Source organism: Panthera pardus, unplaced genomic scaffold (assembly GCF_024362965.1).
Source record: "Panthera pardus isolate Hobbes unplaced genomic scaffold, ASM2436296v1 HiC_scaffold_27, whole genome shotgun sequence".
Lineage (NCBI taxonomy): Eukaryota > Metazoa > Chordata > Mammalia > Carnivora > Felidae > Panthera > Panthera pardus.
The window spans coordinates 117,930,957-117,952,087 of NW_026526843.1; the positions used below are offsets into that span (position 1 = coordinate 117,930,957).

The 21,131-nt window shown below is 49.6% G+C and overlaps 1 protein-coding gene across 1 annotated transcript in view; it reads right to left on the minus strand.

Annotated features, from left to right (window-relative positions):
* Positions 1-21,131, minus strand: part of WWC3 (WWC family member 3) — a 118,296-nt gene that overhangs the window by 40,614 nt on the left and 56,551 nt on the right. Inside the window, exons 4-7 of the mRNA XM_053891849.1 lie at positions 19,027-19,103; positions 17,564-17,643; positions 6,432-6,561; positions 3,606-3,752 (exon numbers count right to left, since the gene is read on the minus strand). Of these exons, the coding sequence (XP_053747824.1) occupies positions 3,606-3,752; positions 6,432-6,561; positions 17,564-17,643; positions 19,027-19,103 (434 nt within the window). The remainder of the gene's footprint in view (positions 1-3,605; positions 3,753-6,431; positions 6,562-17,563; positions 17,644-19,026; positions 19,104-21,131) is intronic.

Consider the following 21,131-nt stretch of genomic DNA (forward strand, 5'->3'; position numbering starts at 1 on the left):
CGTGGGGCTGGGAAGCTCTGCTTTTCAAACACTGGTGGGTCTGTTTGTATTTTTTAACAGTGGAAGTGTGTTCATCTATTGTATAATTCTTAAAAACAAATTAAGTTTAAAAAACAAAATAGGGAATTCCTTAGTAAAAGTTGATACAAAGGCATAAACGTCCGTCCCACTTTGTACAGTACATTTTGTCATTCTTCAATAAATGCAGAATAACGATGTTCTGAGAAGTCACACGATCGGAAGACGACGGACTTAGCTGTGTTAGGCATGGGCTACAGGACTCCTTCTAGTGTCACATGGCATGTTAAAGAGCTCAAGGTCAAAAGGAAATAAAGCAAGGTCTGGAAAAGCCTGGATCGGGGCACATCACCTTAGGAGTTAGAATTGAAATGTGGTGCCCTGACATGATCATTAGTTGTTCTTATTTTCTTACCAATTACACCAAACAAAACAAATTCCTAAAACAAAACAAAAAAAGACCTGTATGGGAGGTAATCGTAGCTCACCTTGGTCACTTCTTTCATTCCTGGAAATCTATGACACCAATTCATTAAATTGATCCTCTCTGTAGATCTGACCTTAACTAGACCATAGCTTCCAAGTCATTTTTTTAAATAACGTCATGTCAGCAAATATTTGAAAATATTCTATCTGAATGATTAGTGATGAATTTATCGATACCAGTGTTGATACACATCAATAGGAATGTCTTTATCTTCATCGTCTCGAATGGCGAGATGGAAGAAATGCCTTTGAGGGGCTGAGCATTCTCCGATGAGATGTGTCATAATTTTACACATTTTACAGCCTCCCCACGGTTTCTTCAATACACACACACACACACACACACTCCTATGCTTTGACGTCACATCTCCAGAAGCCATCTACGCTGGAAACGAGCTACATGTCACCTCACCACCTTGTTTGTCGGAGACTCCTGCAGCTGACCCATCATCAAGACCAACAGATATTTCTTCAACCTGTTCTTGATGCTCCTGTAGATCTCTAAGCTCTGTTTTTGCACTCTTCTTTGAGAACAAAACGGACATCTTGGTCAAAAAAGGAAAAACCTACGACCCAATGGATTCGGCAGGTTCCTGCTTCACAGTTCCTACGTAGCATGTACCCCAACCGTCGAATCCCGGCATTAGGCCTGCAGCGTGTATACATCTGTGTTTGCAAAGTCCTGGGGTCAAAAAGCATAGCCAATTATGTCCACACCCATCCCACAAAACTGATGACCCAAATTGATAACTAAGCCAAGTACGCAGACGTCTAAGATGGTGCCCAGTAGTCTCCACCTCTTGGGATTTGCCCCACGTGTGAGCCCCTTGAGAGTGCTCTAGAGCCATGATTACCAATAGAATACAACAGAGATGATGAGAAGCCATTTCTGTGACCAGGTTACAGAAGACAGTGACTTCCATCTTGCTGGCAGACTCTCTCAGCTTGCACACTTTGATGAAGCAAGCTATGGTGCCAGAGAGGTCCATACGGCAAAGAAGCAAAACCCTCTGTCCCACGACCCGTGGGGAAGTGAATCCTGTCAACAATCACGTGAGCTTCAAAGTGGCCTCTTCCCCAGTCAAGTCCTTGGATGAGACTGCAGCCCTGGCCGATGCCTTGATTGCAGTTTCGTGAGAGCCGCTGAAGCAGAGGGCCCACCCAGACTCCTGACCCACAGTAGAAGTCTGAGATAATCGAAGTGTGATGTTTTAAGATGCTACATTTTGGAGTAATCTGTTAGGCAGTAATAGCCCACCAATCCAATTACGGCCTTTCAATATCCTTTTTTATAACGACATGATATAAACAGGGGTTTAGACATCAGAAATGTTGATTCAAACCCAGCCAGCCCTGGCTACATGACCTTAGCTGACTCGGCACCTGATCCCCTCGTCTATCAAAAGTATATGGAAACAACTAATAAGGTAACAGCCATGAAGCGGTCAGTCCAGGGCCAGCCCCAGTAAACTCACAAACGATAACAATTTACTCCTTGAGTTACTGCAACGGCATGACCAGCCACTCCCCACCTGATATTTTCAGAAAGTCTTACCTAATCATTAGAGAACCTTTGTTTCTTCCAAACTAGTCGAATCTCTAAATTCTAATCCTACCCTATGATAACGGCAATTATTCATGGAATTCAATGAGTCTTGTACTTCTTTCTTTCCTGCACACCAAACCCTTTAGGCAAAAATAGCAGGCATTTCTGACTTACAGATTCTTTTCTGTGTGTCTTTATATAGATGGTGACCCTATCCTTTAAAACCAAAATTGCCTGGTCAAAAACGTCTACGCAGACTTTTAAAAGCAAGGAGGGGAAAATTGAAAATAGGGCTGTTCTGGGACGTCCAGGACAAAGAGTCATTATTTACCATAGCACTCTCAAAGAGATACTATTTGCCTAAATTTCAAAATATTAGTTAATTATTTATAACCCAGAGTTTTTGTCAATGGTCTTTCCCCCTTGTTTCCTTTTCTTTATGTAATTTTGGGGAGGGCATTCCACATTCCATTGATGTCTCATCTTTACTTAATAAGCTCTAAGAAAAAGAAGCCATCTTTTTCTTTTTCAATTTGTTTTCCATTTGTAATAAACTTCACTCAATAACATTACAACAGGAGTGTCTTTAAGCATTCACCACCCTGCTTCAGATGATGACTGCCAACTTTGTTTTTGTGGCTAACTCAAGGCTTCACTAATTGCCAAAAGGGGCCTTATGAAATTCTTCCAAGTCCCAACCAAAATTAATTTTGATTCAATTCAATTTCCTGACATTCTTTTAGAAGAATAAGAAATAGCATCAAAGTATAACCCAAGGGTGCTACAGCCACAAAGCCTCGGAAAATCACTGGGCGAAGCCAACGATCGGTAAACTATGGCCCCCGCAGGCCAGATCCAATCCTGTTTTTAAAAATAAAGCTTTATTGGAACACAGCCCTGCCCATTTGTTCGCACACTGCCTATGGCTGCTTTCGCATTCTAACAACACAGTTGGATAGTTATGGCAAAGGTCTAAAATATTTACTATCTAGGGGTGCCTGGGTGGCTCAGTCGGTTAAGTGTCCGACTTCGGCTCAGGTCACGATCTTGTTCCCGAGTTCGAGCCCCGCATCGGGCTCTGTGCTGACAGCCTGGAGCCTAGAGCCTGCTTCAGGTTCTGTGTCTCCCTCTCTCTCTCTGCTGCTCCCCTGCTCACGCTCTGTCTCTCTCTCTCTCTCTCAAAAGTAAATAAACATTAAAAAAAAATTTAATATTTACTATCTGGGCCTTTACAGAAAAAGTTAGCTGATCCCTGCTGTAAGATATCATATGTCTGTTAAAAACACACCTAAATTCAATTCTCAAAAGGATTCTGCCATTTTAAAGAATCACAAGGAGAGAGGTAATAAGCAATTCGATTGCCTTCCAGGCCCCGGGACCTTCACAGCTGGATTTTTTTCCTCCAACGCAATGGCACAAAAGCCAAAACATCTCTGAAGAGAAAGTGGCAGAGGAAAACAGACGAGTGACGAGTGACGGCACCGCGAAGGCGGCTCTTTCCTCTCCTGGCACATTCGGCCCTCCCCTCCACCCCAGCCCCCGGTTCCTGGCATACCTCTCCGACGATGTCGGTCTGAGACCCAGCGTCGCAGAACTGCTGAGGTAAAGAATCGCCAAGCACACCTGGATTGTGAGGGAACTCCGGCAGAGGGTCGGTGAGAGAAAAGCTATTCCTGAAGCCGTCGGTCAGCTTGGCCAGGCTCTGGAAGGGAAGGAAACGAGCCGCCTGAACAGAGGTGGTGACGCTTCCCTTCCCGCTGAGGGCCGCCCCTGGCGCCGGCCCACCCCACCCCTCCCCCACCAGGTGGAGAAGCCAAGTCTACCGCCACGTGCACCTTTAATACAATTCTTCGTCATTTACGTCCCCCTGTGACCGAGTCCCCCTGCCAGCATGTGGATGACGTAGACAACTGCCGGGGGTACCACTGTTACTGTTTTTCTTCTTTAGGAAACACAGCGTGTTTCAACACACACACACACGCACACACACACACACGCACGGTACCTATGTGAGACGGTGGATGTGTTAACTAACTTTATCGTGGTAATCATTCCAGGTTATATATGTACATCAAATCATTAGGTTGTATACCTTAAGTTTACATAATTTTGTCATCTGTACCTCAATAAAAGGGGGGAGCACTGCCATCCAAAACGTTCTATCAATAAATGAGTCTGAGATGAATGCCACCTCGAGATTTTGATAAACCACACAGAAGCAAAACCACTCCCAGATGATGTTTACGTATTTTCACAACCTGGTTTTTCAGGTGACTGTACATGACCAAGAGTCATCTCACGTGAGGTCAGTTGGCCAAAAACTAGAGTATGTCTTCTGGCACACGTAACCCCTTTGGGTGCAAGTCAAAGAGCAATGAGATCTTCTACAAGTTTTTAGAAGACTTTTGAACGTTTTTATCTTCAGCAGACATTGCTGTGGACACCAGGACCCGCAGGAGCGGTATAACACACGTAGCTGGTTCTGGCTCTAGACAAAGGCATCTTGGAATGGGCCGGGTACCATTAAGCTCATAAAAGAAAGACAGAACAACTTCTTTGATTTTACTAGAGAGGACGTTCCCCATGCCTCTCCCAGGAGCATCTCAGAGAAGATGCTGGGGTCTGAAGCTTCTTCTAGAAATTCTATCTCCAGCCTCCAAAGTGGGGAACCCACTCGAGGCAACTGGGCGGTCGCCCCCGCCCTGCACGCCTGGATCGGCCAGTGCGGAGCAGTTAGCGCAACCTCCAGGGGCAGAGCCTCCAAGCCCCCGTGGCGAAACGCCGCTTGGTTCGCCCCTGGGGTTTAGGCTCACGTTACGATGGGTGACATCCATACGGCACCTTGTCCGACACCGCACTCAGAGGCCTCAGTAAATGGCAGTAGCTGTTCTTGCTACCAGTGCTCGGAGACAATCTAACCGTCGATCATTTACTTTCGTGACCTGGAGAGGGCGTGTGAAAATGCAGATGTGTGGGCCACACCTCCAGAGCCTTATCTAGTAGGCCCGGGGCAGGGCCCGGGAATGGGCAACTCAGTGACCACTGTGGGGACAAGTCTCTTGGATCCTTGACCTCAGGAAGCACTGCCATGGAAGGCAGCTATCTGTGCACCTGTCTCATTTGGCCTACGAGTCTGAGCTCTGCTTCACGTGCCCTTCTATGCCCTACGTTCTGCGGAATCTAGACCGGTGCCTACTAGGTACTCAGTGTGTGGAACACGAAATGAAAGCCGTAACAGAAACATCTGAAAGCACCCGAGCATCAAGCAAAAAGGCCAGCGCGCACCCGTTTGCAAACACTCAAGCTTTTTCTAAAAATAACAACATCTACAGAAGCGCGAGGAACAAAAAAGAACACGCTATAATGCTCCACTGATGGCAGCCACGGAACTGAATGTACGCACGCAGTAGGGTACTTCGCGGCCACGTCAGGGAATGAAGCGGCGCGTGGTGGACAGATGCGGAAAAAGAGACGGGGTGTTATCGTTAGGTGAGGAAGCCGGGGCAGGGGAGCAGCAGGCATAGTCCTAGCTCCCCGTGAGGATGGCTGAACACGCGTTCACACTCTCCCGCGGCTGCATAAACACTAGCCGGGTATACGGGAAGCTAATAAAAGTAGTTACAGGAGACAAGCGAATGAGGCAACAGCAAGACCTGTCATCATAGACTTTTAAAATTATTTTGATTATTGAACAATAGGCATCACCCATTTTTGTGGCTTAAATCGTGTCCTCCAGAAAGTTACGTTCAAGTCCTAAGAATCTGGGAATGCGGGCTGCTTTGGAAATCGAGTCCTTGCGGACGGAATCAAGTTAAGGTGAGGTGCTACGGAATTAGAGTGGGTTCTAATCCAGTGATTGGCACTCTTGTAAGAGGAGACCATTTAGATGCGGGGACACAGGGAGAGCACCAGGTGACGAGGAAGGCAGAGGCTGGACCAATGCAGCTACAAGCTGAGGGATACCAAGGAATGCCAGAAGCTGGAAGAGGTGAGGAAGGATCCTCCCCTACCGCCTCAGAGACGGCAGGGCCCCGTCGGCACCTTGACTCTGGCGTCCTGGCCACCAGACCCTGGGAGAATAAATTTCTGTTGTTCTATGCCAGTGTGTGCTCCTTTGTCATGGCGGCCCTAGGAATAACTAATACCCGTATTTGAAAACATTTTAATATACAGTATACATAAATATACACACATAAAGAACATATATACACATATATGTATTATATATGCGTGTATTTAAAAATGTATGGATTGCATGTATAATACATACATAACATAATATATATGGTAAGTACATATTTTCCTAAAATTTTAAATAAAAGACAGACGCGTAGGCAGGCAGACGAACGGACATGGGATCTGAAGAGTGCCAGGCCCCTACCTGCATCAGGTCCCGCCTCTCCTTCTCGCCTGTGCAAATGGCTTTCTTGATGGTCCGGAGCTCACTCATTATGGCCTGTGCCTCATCCAGCTTGTAGTTGGTGTGAGTGCTTGACATCTTACGATCAATCCTGGTTAAAAAATAAAAATAAGAGATTATAACATTCCATTACACAATAACAACAACAACAACATAACTCAAAAGCTTTACAGAAAGGTGGGAAACGGTTAAAAGCGTTGTGGCAAAGAGAAATAAAGATCCCATAAAACCTTTCTTGCTTGTGGTAAACACGCAGAGATGAGCCTTGGCCGGTGGACGGTTTCCTTTGCTCCAGGAACATCCAGTGCAGGTGAGGACCTTCGAATCAGGATTCCCATGACCTCTACTAATGATCAGGCAACAACACTGGCTTAAGTAATATCCTGAGATGGTAAACTCCTCTCTGAGAGGGGGATTATGTCTTACTTGTTTATCCCCGGCATCTGGGTTAGCGGTCAAAACTGTCTATTAAATAAACATACGAATGACATCTGTGTGCAAGGAGAGCATATGGGAAACAGCAAAATGTTGTGAACTTTTAATAGCGATGCCTTCTATAAAATTGGAAACTCTGTCTCCGCTACCTTCTTCCATCTCATTCTCGTTCTGATCTCCCTCTCTCTTTCTCCTTACTACTCACCTCCTCAGTTCTTTCTTTCAATCCAAACATCCATTCATCCATCCTTCCTTCCATCCATCCATCCAAACTCCCTCCCTCCCTCCCTCCCTCCCTCCTTCTATCCTTCCCTTCCTTCCTTCCAGCCAGGCCGCCCCCAGGCACACAAGGCCTGCTTCCAGGTGGTGGAAACAGAGCGCTGACCGAGAGACTAGGCCTGGCTCTGGCCTCCACAAAGCAGGCCGCCTCCCGCATACAGCACATCCTTTGTCTCGCCTCCCTTACCTAAGTCTTGAGGCTTGGAAACCCGCAGGGCTAAAGCAGTTGGAATACTCTGATCCAGAAAGGGGCACGAACTCCGCCGCTTGAAAGTAGTTAGCATGCCTTTCAGATTCCAGACCCACCATTACGCAGGTTCCGGTTCGACACTGTTCTTCCCCACGTTACCGGAAAATCTGGATCCTTAACAACCAGCCCAAACTCGCCGGTTTTCCGCTCACGAAAGCATCCTGGCACACTGGTGAGGACCAGTGACGCTGCAGCACTACAGCGGGACCCTGGGCAAGCGGCTTGGCCTCTGTAAACCTCAGGTTCACGTCTCCCCCACTTAATGAGGAAAGGCCAGGCGTGTAATATTAGCGGTGATTATTATTATCGTCAGGATAACACTGAATCTGTGTATTCATGGGAGAAAAAGTAAATAATTCACCAACTCTGGTTCTTTAGGCCCGGAGTTGATCTGAGCTCTCACGACCCTTGGAATAAGAGAAGGACAAATACACCAAGGCAGGAAGCCATTCCCTCCCTTTGGAACCGGGCTTCAGGGCTCCACGGCCACTGCCGGCACTGCATCAGCTACAAATCACGTATTTACAAAACCTGTCCCTGAGTTCTCTTTCACGGAGTCAACGCCACCCATCCAGTGGTGACACGCTTCCATCCCAGCAGGGCCTGGCCACGCGTTTTCCCATTTCAGCTGTTCTCCAGAGAACCAAGGGTCTCCAATAGAGGGCGGAAATAAGAGGCCGTCCATCTCACAGCGCCACATCCGCCGAAGCAGTGGCCCGGTTTTTCTTGCAGGGAAAAGCCAGACTCGTTTACGTAACAGGGTCTCCTGGCACCGATCCTCTGATAAAAGGCTTTCCAATACATCTCATTTAATGTCACAGCCAACAACCCGCAGAGGCTCATGAAGTCGGTAGAAGGGTTCCATCGTTCTCAGACAAAACACCAAGGCCGGGCAAGTCTGACTTCCCTGTAACAGTCAATGCCCAGCGCCTCTGCTAACCAGGTCGACTGCTCCAGAACGAAAAACGCAGCAAATAGATCCTCGCCTGACGCCGACACCCCCGTGGAGAAATGAACTCCACTGCACCGAGCACAATGTTTTCAAGTGCTTGAAAATCAAAGCTAATCAAACAGCCACAGAAGTACAGACACACGCTCCCGGCGCTAAGGCTGTGATGTGAGACCCTACGCATGTCAGCTCCAGCTTTATACGTAAGTGTTGTGACTTCCTTACGGCTTTCAGTAGCAAGAACGCCTGCGCGTGGCCATCACATCAGTAAACCCAGGGGCTGAGCCAGCAGCCCGTCAAGGCAGGCCCCATGATGGGAACGGCTGCCACACACAGGAAAACAGGCCGCAATTCCCTCAGGAAGAGGGATCGGCAGCCCCGTAATTCATGCCGCCGGCGGACGCTGCACAGCACCTGGGAGAACGGAAGTTCAACTTCAAGGCCACGGACCTGCGCTCTGGCCTTGGCTATACCCAAGTGGCTCTGGGACCTCGAAAAGAATGCAGATTGGCCTAGAACAGCTGTCTCCGCTCTGTGCCAAGGGTGTCCGGCGCGGGGAGCAGGAGCGGCTACAGGGAGGGCCCGTCTAGGGCTCGAGGACCCTCACCCCTGCTTCAGCGAGCACCTCCCCTTTGCTCCGTCTCAGACATTCTGGTTGGTTCCATAGAAGATGTCATGTGCAGGAAAGGGAAAGGAAAAAGATTCCGCTGTTAAAAAAGTGCGAAAGCTATTAGGGAACATGATCTTGAAGTCCTGGTATTTCAGAGAGAATACTGTTATTTAAAAACAGTTATATACCATTATTGTATTGTGCATCATATTTCACAACTGTATGTCAATATTAATGTTATAGAACAGAACATACAATCATCTAAAAGGGTCATTATGTATTATGCAAATATAACCTTAGGTAAACACTCTATCCGGTACATATTATTTGATTACACTATATAATTATAGAACTAGTACATTACAATAGTTGAACGTGCCAAGCACCTACTAGGCACCAGGGTCTTCCTGCACGTTTGGCGTCTGTCACCTCGTTGAGTCCCCTCAGCAGCTTTATGAGGGAAGCATAACCCTCTCAGATTTTATAATGAAAAACCTGAGGCTCAGAGAGATGACCTCCGCGGCCCCAGATGACAAGCTAAGATCCGGCAGAGCCGCAGTGTTTCGAACCCACGTCTCCCAATTCTCAAGCCTGTGTCGGATCGCCAAGTACAGTGCTGCCCCCTTGATCCCACAGGCATACTCCTGCTCAGAGCGGCCAAGGTCGGTCCCATATGCTTTTCTAAGGGCAGGCAAGGCTTCACAGAATCCCAACCGCTTCCATTTTTCAACGATGATAAATTTCATCTAATAAAAACTTCAAAGGGTAGGAAACCCCTTCCTTCCCATCTGCAAAATTCATTTCTTTGGGAGTTTTCTCCCTTTGCTCCAATTCCCTCTAGAACTTTGGTCAAATTCAGAGGATGTGGTCAGTGATTTGGTATTTTCTAAAATACCAATATACTCCATTTCATAAAGAAGATCGTAACATCCGTGACTGCCAAGGAACTGTCTTTTTCTTTTTTTAATTTTAATCAAGAGCCCAAGAGAGTGCGGATACATCTCAAATAAAATGACAGAAAAGTGGTAACTGTCAACAAAAGGTAAAAACTTAAGTTAGGACGCCCGGTGCTATGATCTGAATGTTTACGCACCCCCCTTCACATGCTGGGATCCTGACCCCCAGGGGGATGGTGTTAAGAGGTGGGGCCTTTGGGAGGCGATGAGGTCATGAGGGAGAAGCCCCCATGACTGGGATCGGTGGGATCAGTGCTCTAATAAAGGAGACCCCCACAGAGCTCCCTGCCCCTTCCGTCCTGTGACGCCACAGCAAGACGGTGGCTACACAGAGGCCGACCAGGCTGGCACCTTGATCTGGGACTTCCGGGCTCTGGAACTTTAAGAAATAAATTTCTATTGTTTATAAGCCACCCAGTCTGTGGTATTTTGCTTTAGCAGCCCAAATGGACTGAGGCACAGTGTAAAAAAAAAAAAAATCCAGTACCCAGACCACAGTCTCCACGTTCCAACGTCTTGAAGCAGCCTCTGGGGAGGTTAAGTGACTTGCTCAGGGTCACGCAGCCAGTAAGAGGCACGGTGAAGTTCACACCAGGGCCGCTCACACCGGCTCTCAGCCTCTTCATCACTGGGCTAGCAATACACTCAGAGTCAAGGCCTCCAAATTCACACTGTGTCACAGCCGAAGGCCACCCCCACAGCCAGTCAGATGTGGTCCCAAAGTAAACCGGTGCCCTCCAGGGTCTCCTTTTGAAAGAAAGGGTTAGAGGGAAAAGGAGAAGGTGCAGCTTCAGGCGATGACAGCAGTACGGGTGAGAAGGCATTTCAGAGCATCTATGAACCTCCACCTCCTACTACCCTGGTTTCCGTGTCTGTTGTTGGATTTAAGACGTCAAGAGAACCGCACCGGCAAACGCAAAACCAAATGGCTCCTTCAACCCACAGCCTGGAAGAAAAGGGCTGCCAGGCCGCTGAAGATATTCCATGTTAATACCACACATTACAACCCAAAAGAATGAGGAGTTTTGTTACGACTCCACCTTTTACATCACCGGCTCTGGCAAGGGGCCCTGAAGGGACCTCAGACAGCTTCCGGCAGCTTTCTATCAACAGCAGGGCCTGTGTGCAGCAGCAGACCTGTCCCGCGACCAGGAACAATGTTCTTTTTGTTTCCGCCCCGCTGCTGCACGCTTTCCAGTTACCTGAGCGGTGCCGGGCTTCCGCACGGGCTGTACCTGACGGGCTATGTTACTGGGAAACTGTCGGCCTCAGCCTGTTCCAACTGTGAACGATCCCATTCTCTTGTGAAAACGCTAAATCCCCTTGGAGAGAGAACGCTCATTCCCATATCTAATACCGCGTCCTTCTAGTACAGACTGCTCGGGAGCGTGCAGTCACTCTTGTCTGAGACACGTGGCTTTCACTTTGCGCACACCGCCCAAACGGGAAGACGTTCATCAAGCAATTACGAGGCTCGAAGAGAAAACGGTACCCCGTGGCGAAGAATGTGCCCCCTGGAAACTGGTCGTTGGAATATTTCGTGAGCCCCTCTCTGTGATGTCAACAGCAGGAATGAGGAACAGGATTTCTTAAAACACAACAGAGCACGGCGCGTAGACGACAAGGTAGTGCCGGAGGGCGGTTAATAAGAAGGTGACCGGGCCGATGTACACAGTCCTCCGGTGGTCCAGGCAGCCCAGAGGGTGCCAGTGTCCAGCAGTGACGCGAACCGCGTCACAGCTCCCAGCGGGCAGGAGCGGCGACATCAGCCACTCCGCACGGCACCCAGGGCCGGGTCCACTCGTGCCACTCAGCCCTGCCCTGTGCCTGAAGCGTCTGGGTCCTGAGGACCCAGCAGGGAACAAGGCAGAGTCCTTGTTCCCATGTGGCACGATGCGAGTCAAGAAGAGAGACCACAAAAAATAAATCATTAGGGCAGGCAGCGATCGGCGTTTTAAGGAAAACAAAGCCAGGTTCCGGGACAGAGTGTGACGGAAAGGGCTCCTTTTTAGGTCCAGTGGTCAGCCAAGGGTCTTGGCAAGACACCATTTGTCCAGAAAACTACAGAAAGGAGGGAACAGGCAGGCAAGTAGAATTTGGGGGAAAGAGTGTTCCGGGGACAGGGGGCTGCAAGTTCCAGTGGGGAGAGCCAGCAGGGTGGTCAGGGGGTAGACACAGAGGAGTGGGGGTGACACTGGGGGAAACGAGGTCAGGACAGGGGCCAGATCATCCAGGAGACTGTATTCTAAGTGAGAGAGAAAGCCCCGGAGAACCACAAGCACAGACAGCATTTGAAAAGTCCCCACGGCCACAGCGTGAGAACGGTGAGCCCTAACAGCCACCGTGCTAGAAGCTGGGAGAAGGGAACGGGGGTCAGGTGTGATAACGGCACACCAAGAACAACGGGTGGTAAAAAGGTGGGCAGGACAGTGCCCCCTGCCAAAGCGTCTAGGGCTGTCACACCAGCTCTCGGGGACCTCACGGGTGTCTCGGTAGAAAAAAAGGCTTCAACGGCACGTAAGCGTGGGAAACTCAGGGTGAAGCAACGTTAAATGAGCTTTCTGGCTGCAGGACAACTGGGAATCTAACACGAGGTACGTTCCAGATCTCCAGGAGATCTAGAATAACTAGAGAAGGAACTCTCCCACACCCACTGGCACACTCAGCGCATTCTTGTACATCACCCGTTCGGGGAGCTGTGCACATGCCACTCCTGAGCCCTCCGCCTTTGCCCCTGGAGGGGAGTAACAAGTTACATTAAGATAATTTTCCCAAACACCCTTCGGAAACTTTAGGGCAGGGAGCGCAGCCGCCTTTTCACTGGAAAAGCTCAAGTTTTCTAGAAAAAGACTTCCGTTACCCGTAAACGCTGCTCTGATCGTCTGACTTTTAGCAAGACCCTCCAGAGAAATTCAAATGACAACCACGCCGAGATACTCTCTCCCGCCTCTGCGCCTGGCAACAACGCGAAAGCGCGACAACACATTCTGTCGGCACAGCCGTGGCAACAGAAACTCACCTGTCAGTGGCGGGGAGGCAACGTGGTAAAGAGAGGGATCTGGCCACATCTCCTAACGCGACCAGGGCATTTACCCTTTGACCCAGCAAACCCACTTTCGGGAACTTATCCTGAACGCCTTCCTACCCACACGGGCACAGCAGCAGGTGTAAAGCTGATGGGGAACGTTATAAACGGGCGAATGAGGCTGACGATGCCAGGACCCACCAACAATCTCCGCATCCCAGGAAATGGGACTTTGCCCAGCCCAGCCCCTCCCCCTCCCCCTGGGGAAAAAAAGAAAGAGAACCTGAACTCAAATCAGATCAAGCCTCACAGACTAATGACACTAGTTTGCATAAGTAGCAAGGGACAGAGGAGCGTGTCAAGCGAGCCTGCGAGGGCCAAAGCAGCAAAATCCAGTATCAGGGCCATTCTACAGGACAAGCGAATTAGTTCCTTCGATGAATAAGTCGTCAGAAGGAAAGAAAAAAAAGTGCAGGGGTGTAGAGATTCACTGACACACCAACCAAACACACCGTGTGGGGCTTCTCCGAACCTGGACCAAACAAAACAGAGAAACGGGAAACGTTCTGGAGAGGGGACGATGTTACGAGAGGACTGTTAAGTGGGGAACAGGTGTTGTAGCTACGTTTTCAAAAGGGATCCGTAACTTCAGAAGAGCCATTTATGGACTCAAAAGAGTTCTGGGATTTGCTTCCGTAAGGCAGCGAGGGTCTCAGGGGTGCGGCAGGGTGACGGACAAAACAGGACCGGCCCCTGTGCGGTGACTTTTGCCGAAGTGTGGTCAAGGCCACAGGACGGTTCCATGATACTATTCTCTCCGCTCCTGTGTACGCCTGACGTTTTCCATCGTTAAAAGTTTATATGCATTACACGCACACGCTCCCACACAGGCACGTACCTATTCTATCATTAACCCAGGACGGTGTTCGTGGCCAGCTCCCATTTACAAAAATTAACAACATACACAGACCTGAAAAAAAAAAATACAAAAGGTTCTTTTTTCCTCACTTGGACCCAAGCATAATGATGGATTTCCTTGTTAGCCAGGAAAGTTCACCAAGATAAACAAGTAAGAGTTTAAAATGTTATAAGCGGCTAAACTCCTGGCGAGGTGCTCTGGAAAAGAATACACTGGATATTCTGGGAAGCAAGAACAGCAGAAAATTTTCTGGAGGAAAAGCTAGGGTCTCTGGCTTAAATCGATGCTGGTAATAACATCCGAGAAGCCCTTTCACGTACAACAGCTCGTGTATTAGGGGTGAGGCGATCCCATTATCAATGCTTCCAGAAGGTTCCCCAAATGTCCTTAATAATAATGCCAATCTGCAGGATTCGATGGAAACTTAAGAGTCAATCCTCAATACCAGAAAGAGAACGAGGCTGTTTCCGTCTCCCGCGTAGCGTGTATACTCAGAGGAAGGCTATCGGCTTAGTTTTCGCTTGCGAAGAAAGGTAAAGCATGGCACGAGTGCCTGTGTTTTCTGTCCTTCCCGTGAGGACAGACTGAGCCTGTAGTGACAATGCAGCCACCTCTCCAGGCGGCTCGACCTGGAAAGCCGCAGTGAGTCCCCCAGGGCCGAGGCCAGGTCCAGAACCTTCTCCCAGCCTCCACTGGGGAGCACGGGCATCCTCACGGGCTCTGGAAGGGGGTGAAGACTGTCTCCTTCGCAGGGACACGTTTACCATCACCACTCCTCAACGGAGACCTTGCTAAGGAAAGCAGAAAGCAAAGACAAAGAGCGCTGGCCCTTCTCTTCTTAGGAGCACGACCCATACTCCGCTCCGGCCGCAGGTGTGAAGTCACAGCTCTGCCTGCCCTGGCTGCTCGCCACCCAATAAACCTGGAGACAGCGAGGCCACCTCTTCCTATTGTTGAAATTAGTTCGACCACAAGCGATGGATTCACTTCCTAGAGATGCTCGGTCCCCTGGGCCCCGACACCTTTGTTTTCTAGTGCTCAGTCATCGGCTGCTGTTGCAATGGAACCCGCGCGTTCACATAAAGAAACGGAGACGGCCGGAGGGACGGAGGCCAGAGGGACGGGCACCGGGCCGGCGATCCCGCTACAGAAGCCAGGGCCGGCAGGGAAAGGTGCCGGGCAAGGCTCCCCTCTGAGGCTCGGGGGTCCTGTGTGTCCTCACAGTGTTCCCGAACCACCCCGAACCTCTATCACCTTCCCCAGAGCTCTACAAGCGAGAACTGAACTGGCTGTGCTCTCCAGCCGGCACGATGCCTAGCATTAAGTTAGGTATCATCTGGAGACACTGTGAAGTCCCGATTCTCCCTGGTAATGACAGAAAGCTCCTGGGTGGCCAAAGGAAAGAATGAAATCAATCTCTGATTCAGCCAGACGGCCCTCGTAACTGTAGAAGACCTCCCAAATGAAATTATTTGCTCCTGCTCGTTTCTCATCCGGCCCTTCGGCGGAAGTGACACAGGAAAACGTGGCCACAGCACACACGGACGCGCCCTAGCAGGCATCGGAGTATCCGGAGGCTGGCTGGGCCGTATGCGTAAAATTACGGAGCACGAATTCGCGCACCGGGAAACGCCGTAGCAAACGGACAAGATGAGGAACGCGACAGTAGCCGATACCGAGAAGGACTGATTTGCTTAAGCAGAACTTTTTTAAAAAGCCATATGGACTAGGGCTCGTTAAAGGAACTCCCACTGTAGACTGAAATCACACGAGACTGTGCACAGCTGGAAAACGGCAGAGCAGCAAAAAGCTGACAGTAAGGTTAAAGACTCCCGGCCGCACTAAGCGTGTGGATGGGATTATCAAAATCCACCGCGCGGCAGGGCCTGCAGAGGGCATGGCCACATCTCAGGGCCAGAGAAAGCCAAGCAGGACCCGGCTCCAGGGAGGACCCAGCTCAGTTTTCTATTGTGCCTGCCTTGGTGCCTATAATAGGTCCTTCATAAAGAAATGGGCCCATAAATCATCAACCAAACCGATCCTGGATGATTAAGAAGATGAATCGCAACATTGAACAGTATTAAACAACAGGGTTGGGCACGCCCAGCAATTACCCTTTATCTGAGGCTGAGATAATTATGCTTGTCTGACACTTACATTTGTATCACTTCCCTATCAAGAGCAACACATCAGTCCCGTCTGACACGCTGTCACCGCGTCCGCACACAGGATTCAAGAGAGTGACGTGCTGCCCACCCTTACGAGGCCCAGTAACCACACGATCCCTGCCACTCACGGAAGGCTGGCCAGAGCAGGCACTGGCACCGCCCTCTGGACAATTCGGCCCAATGATCTGAAGGTGCGCGTCTCCCCAAAATTCACAAGGTGAGCTCTAACTCCCAATGTGATGGTATATGGGGATGGGGCCTTCTGGGTGGGGGGGCAACGAGAGTTAGATGAGGTCATGTGAGTGGGGCCCCCACGAGGGGAGGAGAGACCCTAGAGACCAGAACTCACCACACCACCACCACCACCACGGAAAGACACGGCAAGGAGGCAGGAAGCAGGCCCTCACCACATACCAAATTTGCCAGGACCTGATCTTGGACTTCTGGCCTCCAGAACTGTGAGAAAGAAATGGCTGCTGTTTAAGCTCCCCGGCCAAGGATGTTTTGTTATAGCAGCCTGAGCTACTACCACAATCCCCAGTGACTGATGGGAAGAGCAGGCACAGAAGGTCTCGTGAGGCACGTGTTCACGTGCAGCAAGAGAAGCCAGGCTCTGAATCTCGACCGACCAGTAAGCATACAATACACTTTCTTGAGAAAATCAATTCTTTCAGAAGGACAACATCACCATTTATGAAATAACTTGTGTTCTTTGAATCTGCTGGCTTAATATAGCTCACAAAAAAGAAATCCACCCCCAAACTCTTAGTCGGGACCAAGTTCTAATTGTAAAGACGCCAACAGGAAGGTCTGTAGACCAGACCGCCCCACAGGATGTTCTGTGACGATGGAAATGTTCGATTATCTGTTCTATCCGATGCAGTCACCGCTAGCCCTCTGGCTCTCAATCGGGGGCACGTGTGCCCTCCAGGGAACACTTGGCAATGTCTACAGAGAGTTTTGGCTGTCGCAACTGGGTGGGAGGGTACTACGGGCATCCAGGGGGTCAAAGCCAGGGACGCTGCTAAATATCCTGTGATGCACAGAGTTATCTGGTCCAAAGTGCCAACAGCAGCGAGGTAGAGAAAATCTCCACTGGCCACATGTGACTGCTGAGCATTTCAGATATGGCTAGGTGACTGGGCTTCTAAATTTTGAATTTTAGTTCACTTTAATTTAAATAAAAACAATTTGAGACTAAAAGCAACAGAACTAGAAGTCAAATTTAAACATCCACGGGGGTCCTGGACGGTGCGGCTACAGAGAATGTGCATAAATGTAAAATAAAGGTCTTGTTTCCCGGGTATTTCCACTTAAAGGAACCAAGTATCTTCAGGGAAAAGAAAGATTCCGAGGCTTAGGATTGGGGAAAACATGAGCAGAAATAGAAGCATAGAAGCGGAAGGCCCGTGAAGCTTCAGGACGCACACCCAGGCACCCACCAGGCGAGCACAAGAGCAAATCATAGGAAACCCCCCCCTCTGTCATCGCGGGCAACTCACTCTTGCAAGGTCTCCACCCCCTTTTCCTTGTACTGCAGTTCTTGCTTCATCTGGGTCAGCTCTCGTTTTAATCTGGAAAGCTAAAGACAAATTATATTTTTTTTTCCAAAAAAAAAAAGCTCTGAAAATCGTTTCTATAGTTGTTCGTGTTAGCATTGCCCTCTAAGTTCCTGATTCGTGTTAGCATCGTCCTCTAAGTTCCTGATTCGCTCCCGATGTGCTGGGTCACCTAGGCTCTCCCTGAATTTCCATCCACGGGCAAACAGAACAGCCAGCGTGGAAGAAGCGCCTCGCTTGGATACAAAAATCCCAGGTCCCCGACAGGTTCCTACCTATGTGGAACCGGCAACTATTTCCTTTTTCAGGTAGTGATTTATACATCACAATCAGCAAACTGCCTAATGCGTTTTTCACCTTCCCTCTACTTACTACTCTGAGACCCCACATGTGGGAACACTGTTGCCGGAAGTCTGCGGTCCCACTACCTGAGAGTGCGTCACATGGAGAGCTTCTCGGGCATCCACCTGAGGCCCGTGTTAAAACTCGGGAGGGGGTGGGGGCACCTGGGTGGCTCAGTCGGCTAAGCGTCCGACTTCAGCTCAGGTCACGATCTCACGGTTTGTGGGTTCGAGCCCCGTGTCGGGCTCTGTGCCTGGAGCCTGCTTTGGATTCTGTTTCCCTCTCTCTCTGCCCCTCCCCTGCTCACGCTCTGTCTCCCTCCCTCAAAAATAAATAAACATTAAAAAAAAAACCCTCAGGGGGTGGGCCTGGCAGCTCGCATGTGTAATCAACTCCCCAGGTGCTCTTCTTGGACACGCTAGAGTTTGGGAACCGCTGCACTGAGAGAGACACTGGCGTTTGGGGCATGAGACACCAACAGGCTTTGTTTCCAAGACGTGTCCCATGACTTGCTGCAAACGCAACAAAACCGTCCCCCTTCCCACGCGACCAAGGCAGGGCACTGAAGGGATGAGACGGGGGGGGGGGGGCATGTAAAGAATTCCAGTGTCCCCAGGGAAGGAGCATCAGAACCTTCTGGTCAAATGCCATTGAGGGAAAGATTTCCCTAGGAATATAGCAACCAGGGGAGAACAGGAGAAGCTAAAGCTGCCAAGGGTCAAGGCCGGCAACCCACTGATATCGGGAAGCAGGCCGTGGAGCCCGGGCCCCGACGTCACCCAATCTTTCCAAATCGGGCAGGAGGACCCTAGCTCTAGGGAAAACACAGAGGGGTACAGGTGGCTTTTGGTTAGATGCGCTGAGCTTTCAAAAAGAAACTTTTCTCCTCCTGTTAGAAAAAAAGTGAAGGGTAAAACCAAACGTCATCATAATCCACGAAATTAAAAATTTTTACCACAATATGAGTGTTAGGCACACCGACCCCCATTAGATGAGCCACGAGAAGTAACGCTACGTGAAAATACACACAGGGCTTCTAGTTGTGGGAGCGCTCTTTTACTCACCCTATCCCGACGACTTGCTATTTCTGCTTTAATTTGGTATGGGTCGTACTTTGTATTTGTTGAATATCCAGAGAAGGCTAAACGGAAGGAAAACATTTTATTTTATAATGGATCCTTCAAAATAAATAAATACACACAGACAGGAACTTCTGAATCAATAATTAATTCTAAGTCTCCAATTTACAAGTTGGCACCGGCTCGTAAGGAATTAACATTTCACAGCCTCAAATCTTGACGTTTGATTTCTGCCATGTGGCCCTTCTACGTGATTCCACACGAGGCAGTACATGGCTATCGGTAAATCAAAACTGCTTCGAAAGCAAAATTACTCGGGTTAAAAACCACAGATACGCTCGGGGGGGGGGGGTGGTGATTATGATATGGAAAACTGCTCTAAGTACATACATAAATAGTACATACAGGATGAATCCGTTTCTGCTTCCTTTTCAAACGCATATACACATGGATGTCACTCGAAGGACACAATCCCAAAGCTACCTGTGGTTATCCTCAATGGTTTCATCACAGAAGGTTTTCTTTCTCCTTTCTTCACATCTGTATTCTCCACATGAACGACTTTTGGCATGAGAAACAACTAGTAAAGCTCTATAAAATAAAAACGACGACTTTCTAGCAATGTGTCAGCAGCTGGCAGGCCCGAGAAAAAGCTGTTCTTCCACGCCGCGTGCTCCGGGCCAGACGCGGCACCCTCATGAACAGCCGGGACCTGGCGTGAGCAGGACGCGAAGGCCTGTTTAGCTGTGCGCCGAGCACAGTCAGCCAATTTCCGGCGGTGCGGACAGCGAAGAACCTTTTCCGGGGATTCTGCAGCCGAGCAGTTAGTGGCCGCTTCGCCCTTCTATCACCCCGTTCACCTCCCTGCACTGCTGTTTCCTGATGCTTCCGTCTCCTCTCTTCAGCTTCGGAAGCCGTCGGCCCCTGTGCCGGAGTGACTCGTCTCTGCCCCCACCTTGGCTGGCGGCGCGCGCCCCTGTCCCCGGCTGTGGCCAACCCCGCACCGCTCTCATCTGCGTCCGGGTTATTCCCACTGATTCCACCTGCTCGGAAAACCCATCGGCAGCGCCGGCATCTTTCTCCTCACCCCTCTGCTCTGGGAGCTGAAGGCTGCCTGTCACTCGATGACTGGGTGCCAACCGCTAGCGACTAGTTCAAAATCGCTTCCTGACTTTGCATCAGAGAGGACGGCTCAAAGTCATCAAGGGGCTTACACAGCAAGATTGTTTAATACCCTCAATTAGAACTACATCCAAAGGTAGTGTGAGCAGTTCAGATATCTCTTTAAAAAACCAGTTCCAGGGGCGCCTGGGGGGCTCAGTCGGCTGAGCGTCCGACTCTTGATTTCGGCTCCGGTCACGATCTCAGGGTCGTGGGATCGAGCCCCACATCGGGCTCCAAGCTGAGCATAGGGCCTGCTTAAGATTCTCTCTCTCTCCCCCCCTCCCCGCCCCTCTCCCCTGCTCGTGTGCTCCCTGTCTCTCTAAAATAATAAGAAGAAGAAGATAGTCCCTATCACGGTCAGAATTTCAAACCATTAGAATCTACTAGAAATAAATATCCGGAGGAGCTAAGCACTTGCCAACTTTATCTCAAATGTTCTTAGAATCGTAATCTCTTGAGGACACGGAGTAAAATACTTTTAAAACAGAATTCTTTCTGAGACAAAGAGTGTCTATTTCCAAATCCTTCGACTTCCATCTTGACTGACTTCCTTGGCTTCATTTAAGACCGGTACTGAAAGCAACGCCCCGAACAAAGCCCTTAAGAGTCAGAAATCATCTCTACAAAACCCCCACCTTGAACTCCCGGGACTTAAATGTTCCCCCCCGACCTGAGGTAAAGGGACTTCCACTTGGACGCAGATAAGAAGCCAATGAGCCCAGGGCTCGCTGACTGCTCACCCCCACGTGGGTCCACCCGTCACCCTGCGTTTGAGGGAGACCACGCCAACGGCTGCCACCTGTGGTCGTTCCCACGTGGGGTAGAAAGTAACTCTGGGTTCCCAGAGTCCGGGGAAACTGACAACAGCGTTCGACAGCAGTAACGTAACGGTCTGAAATCGTTGCCACAAAAGTCCTCTTCTGCGC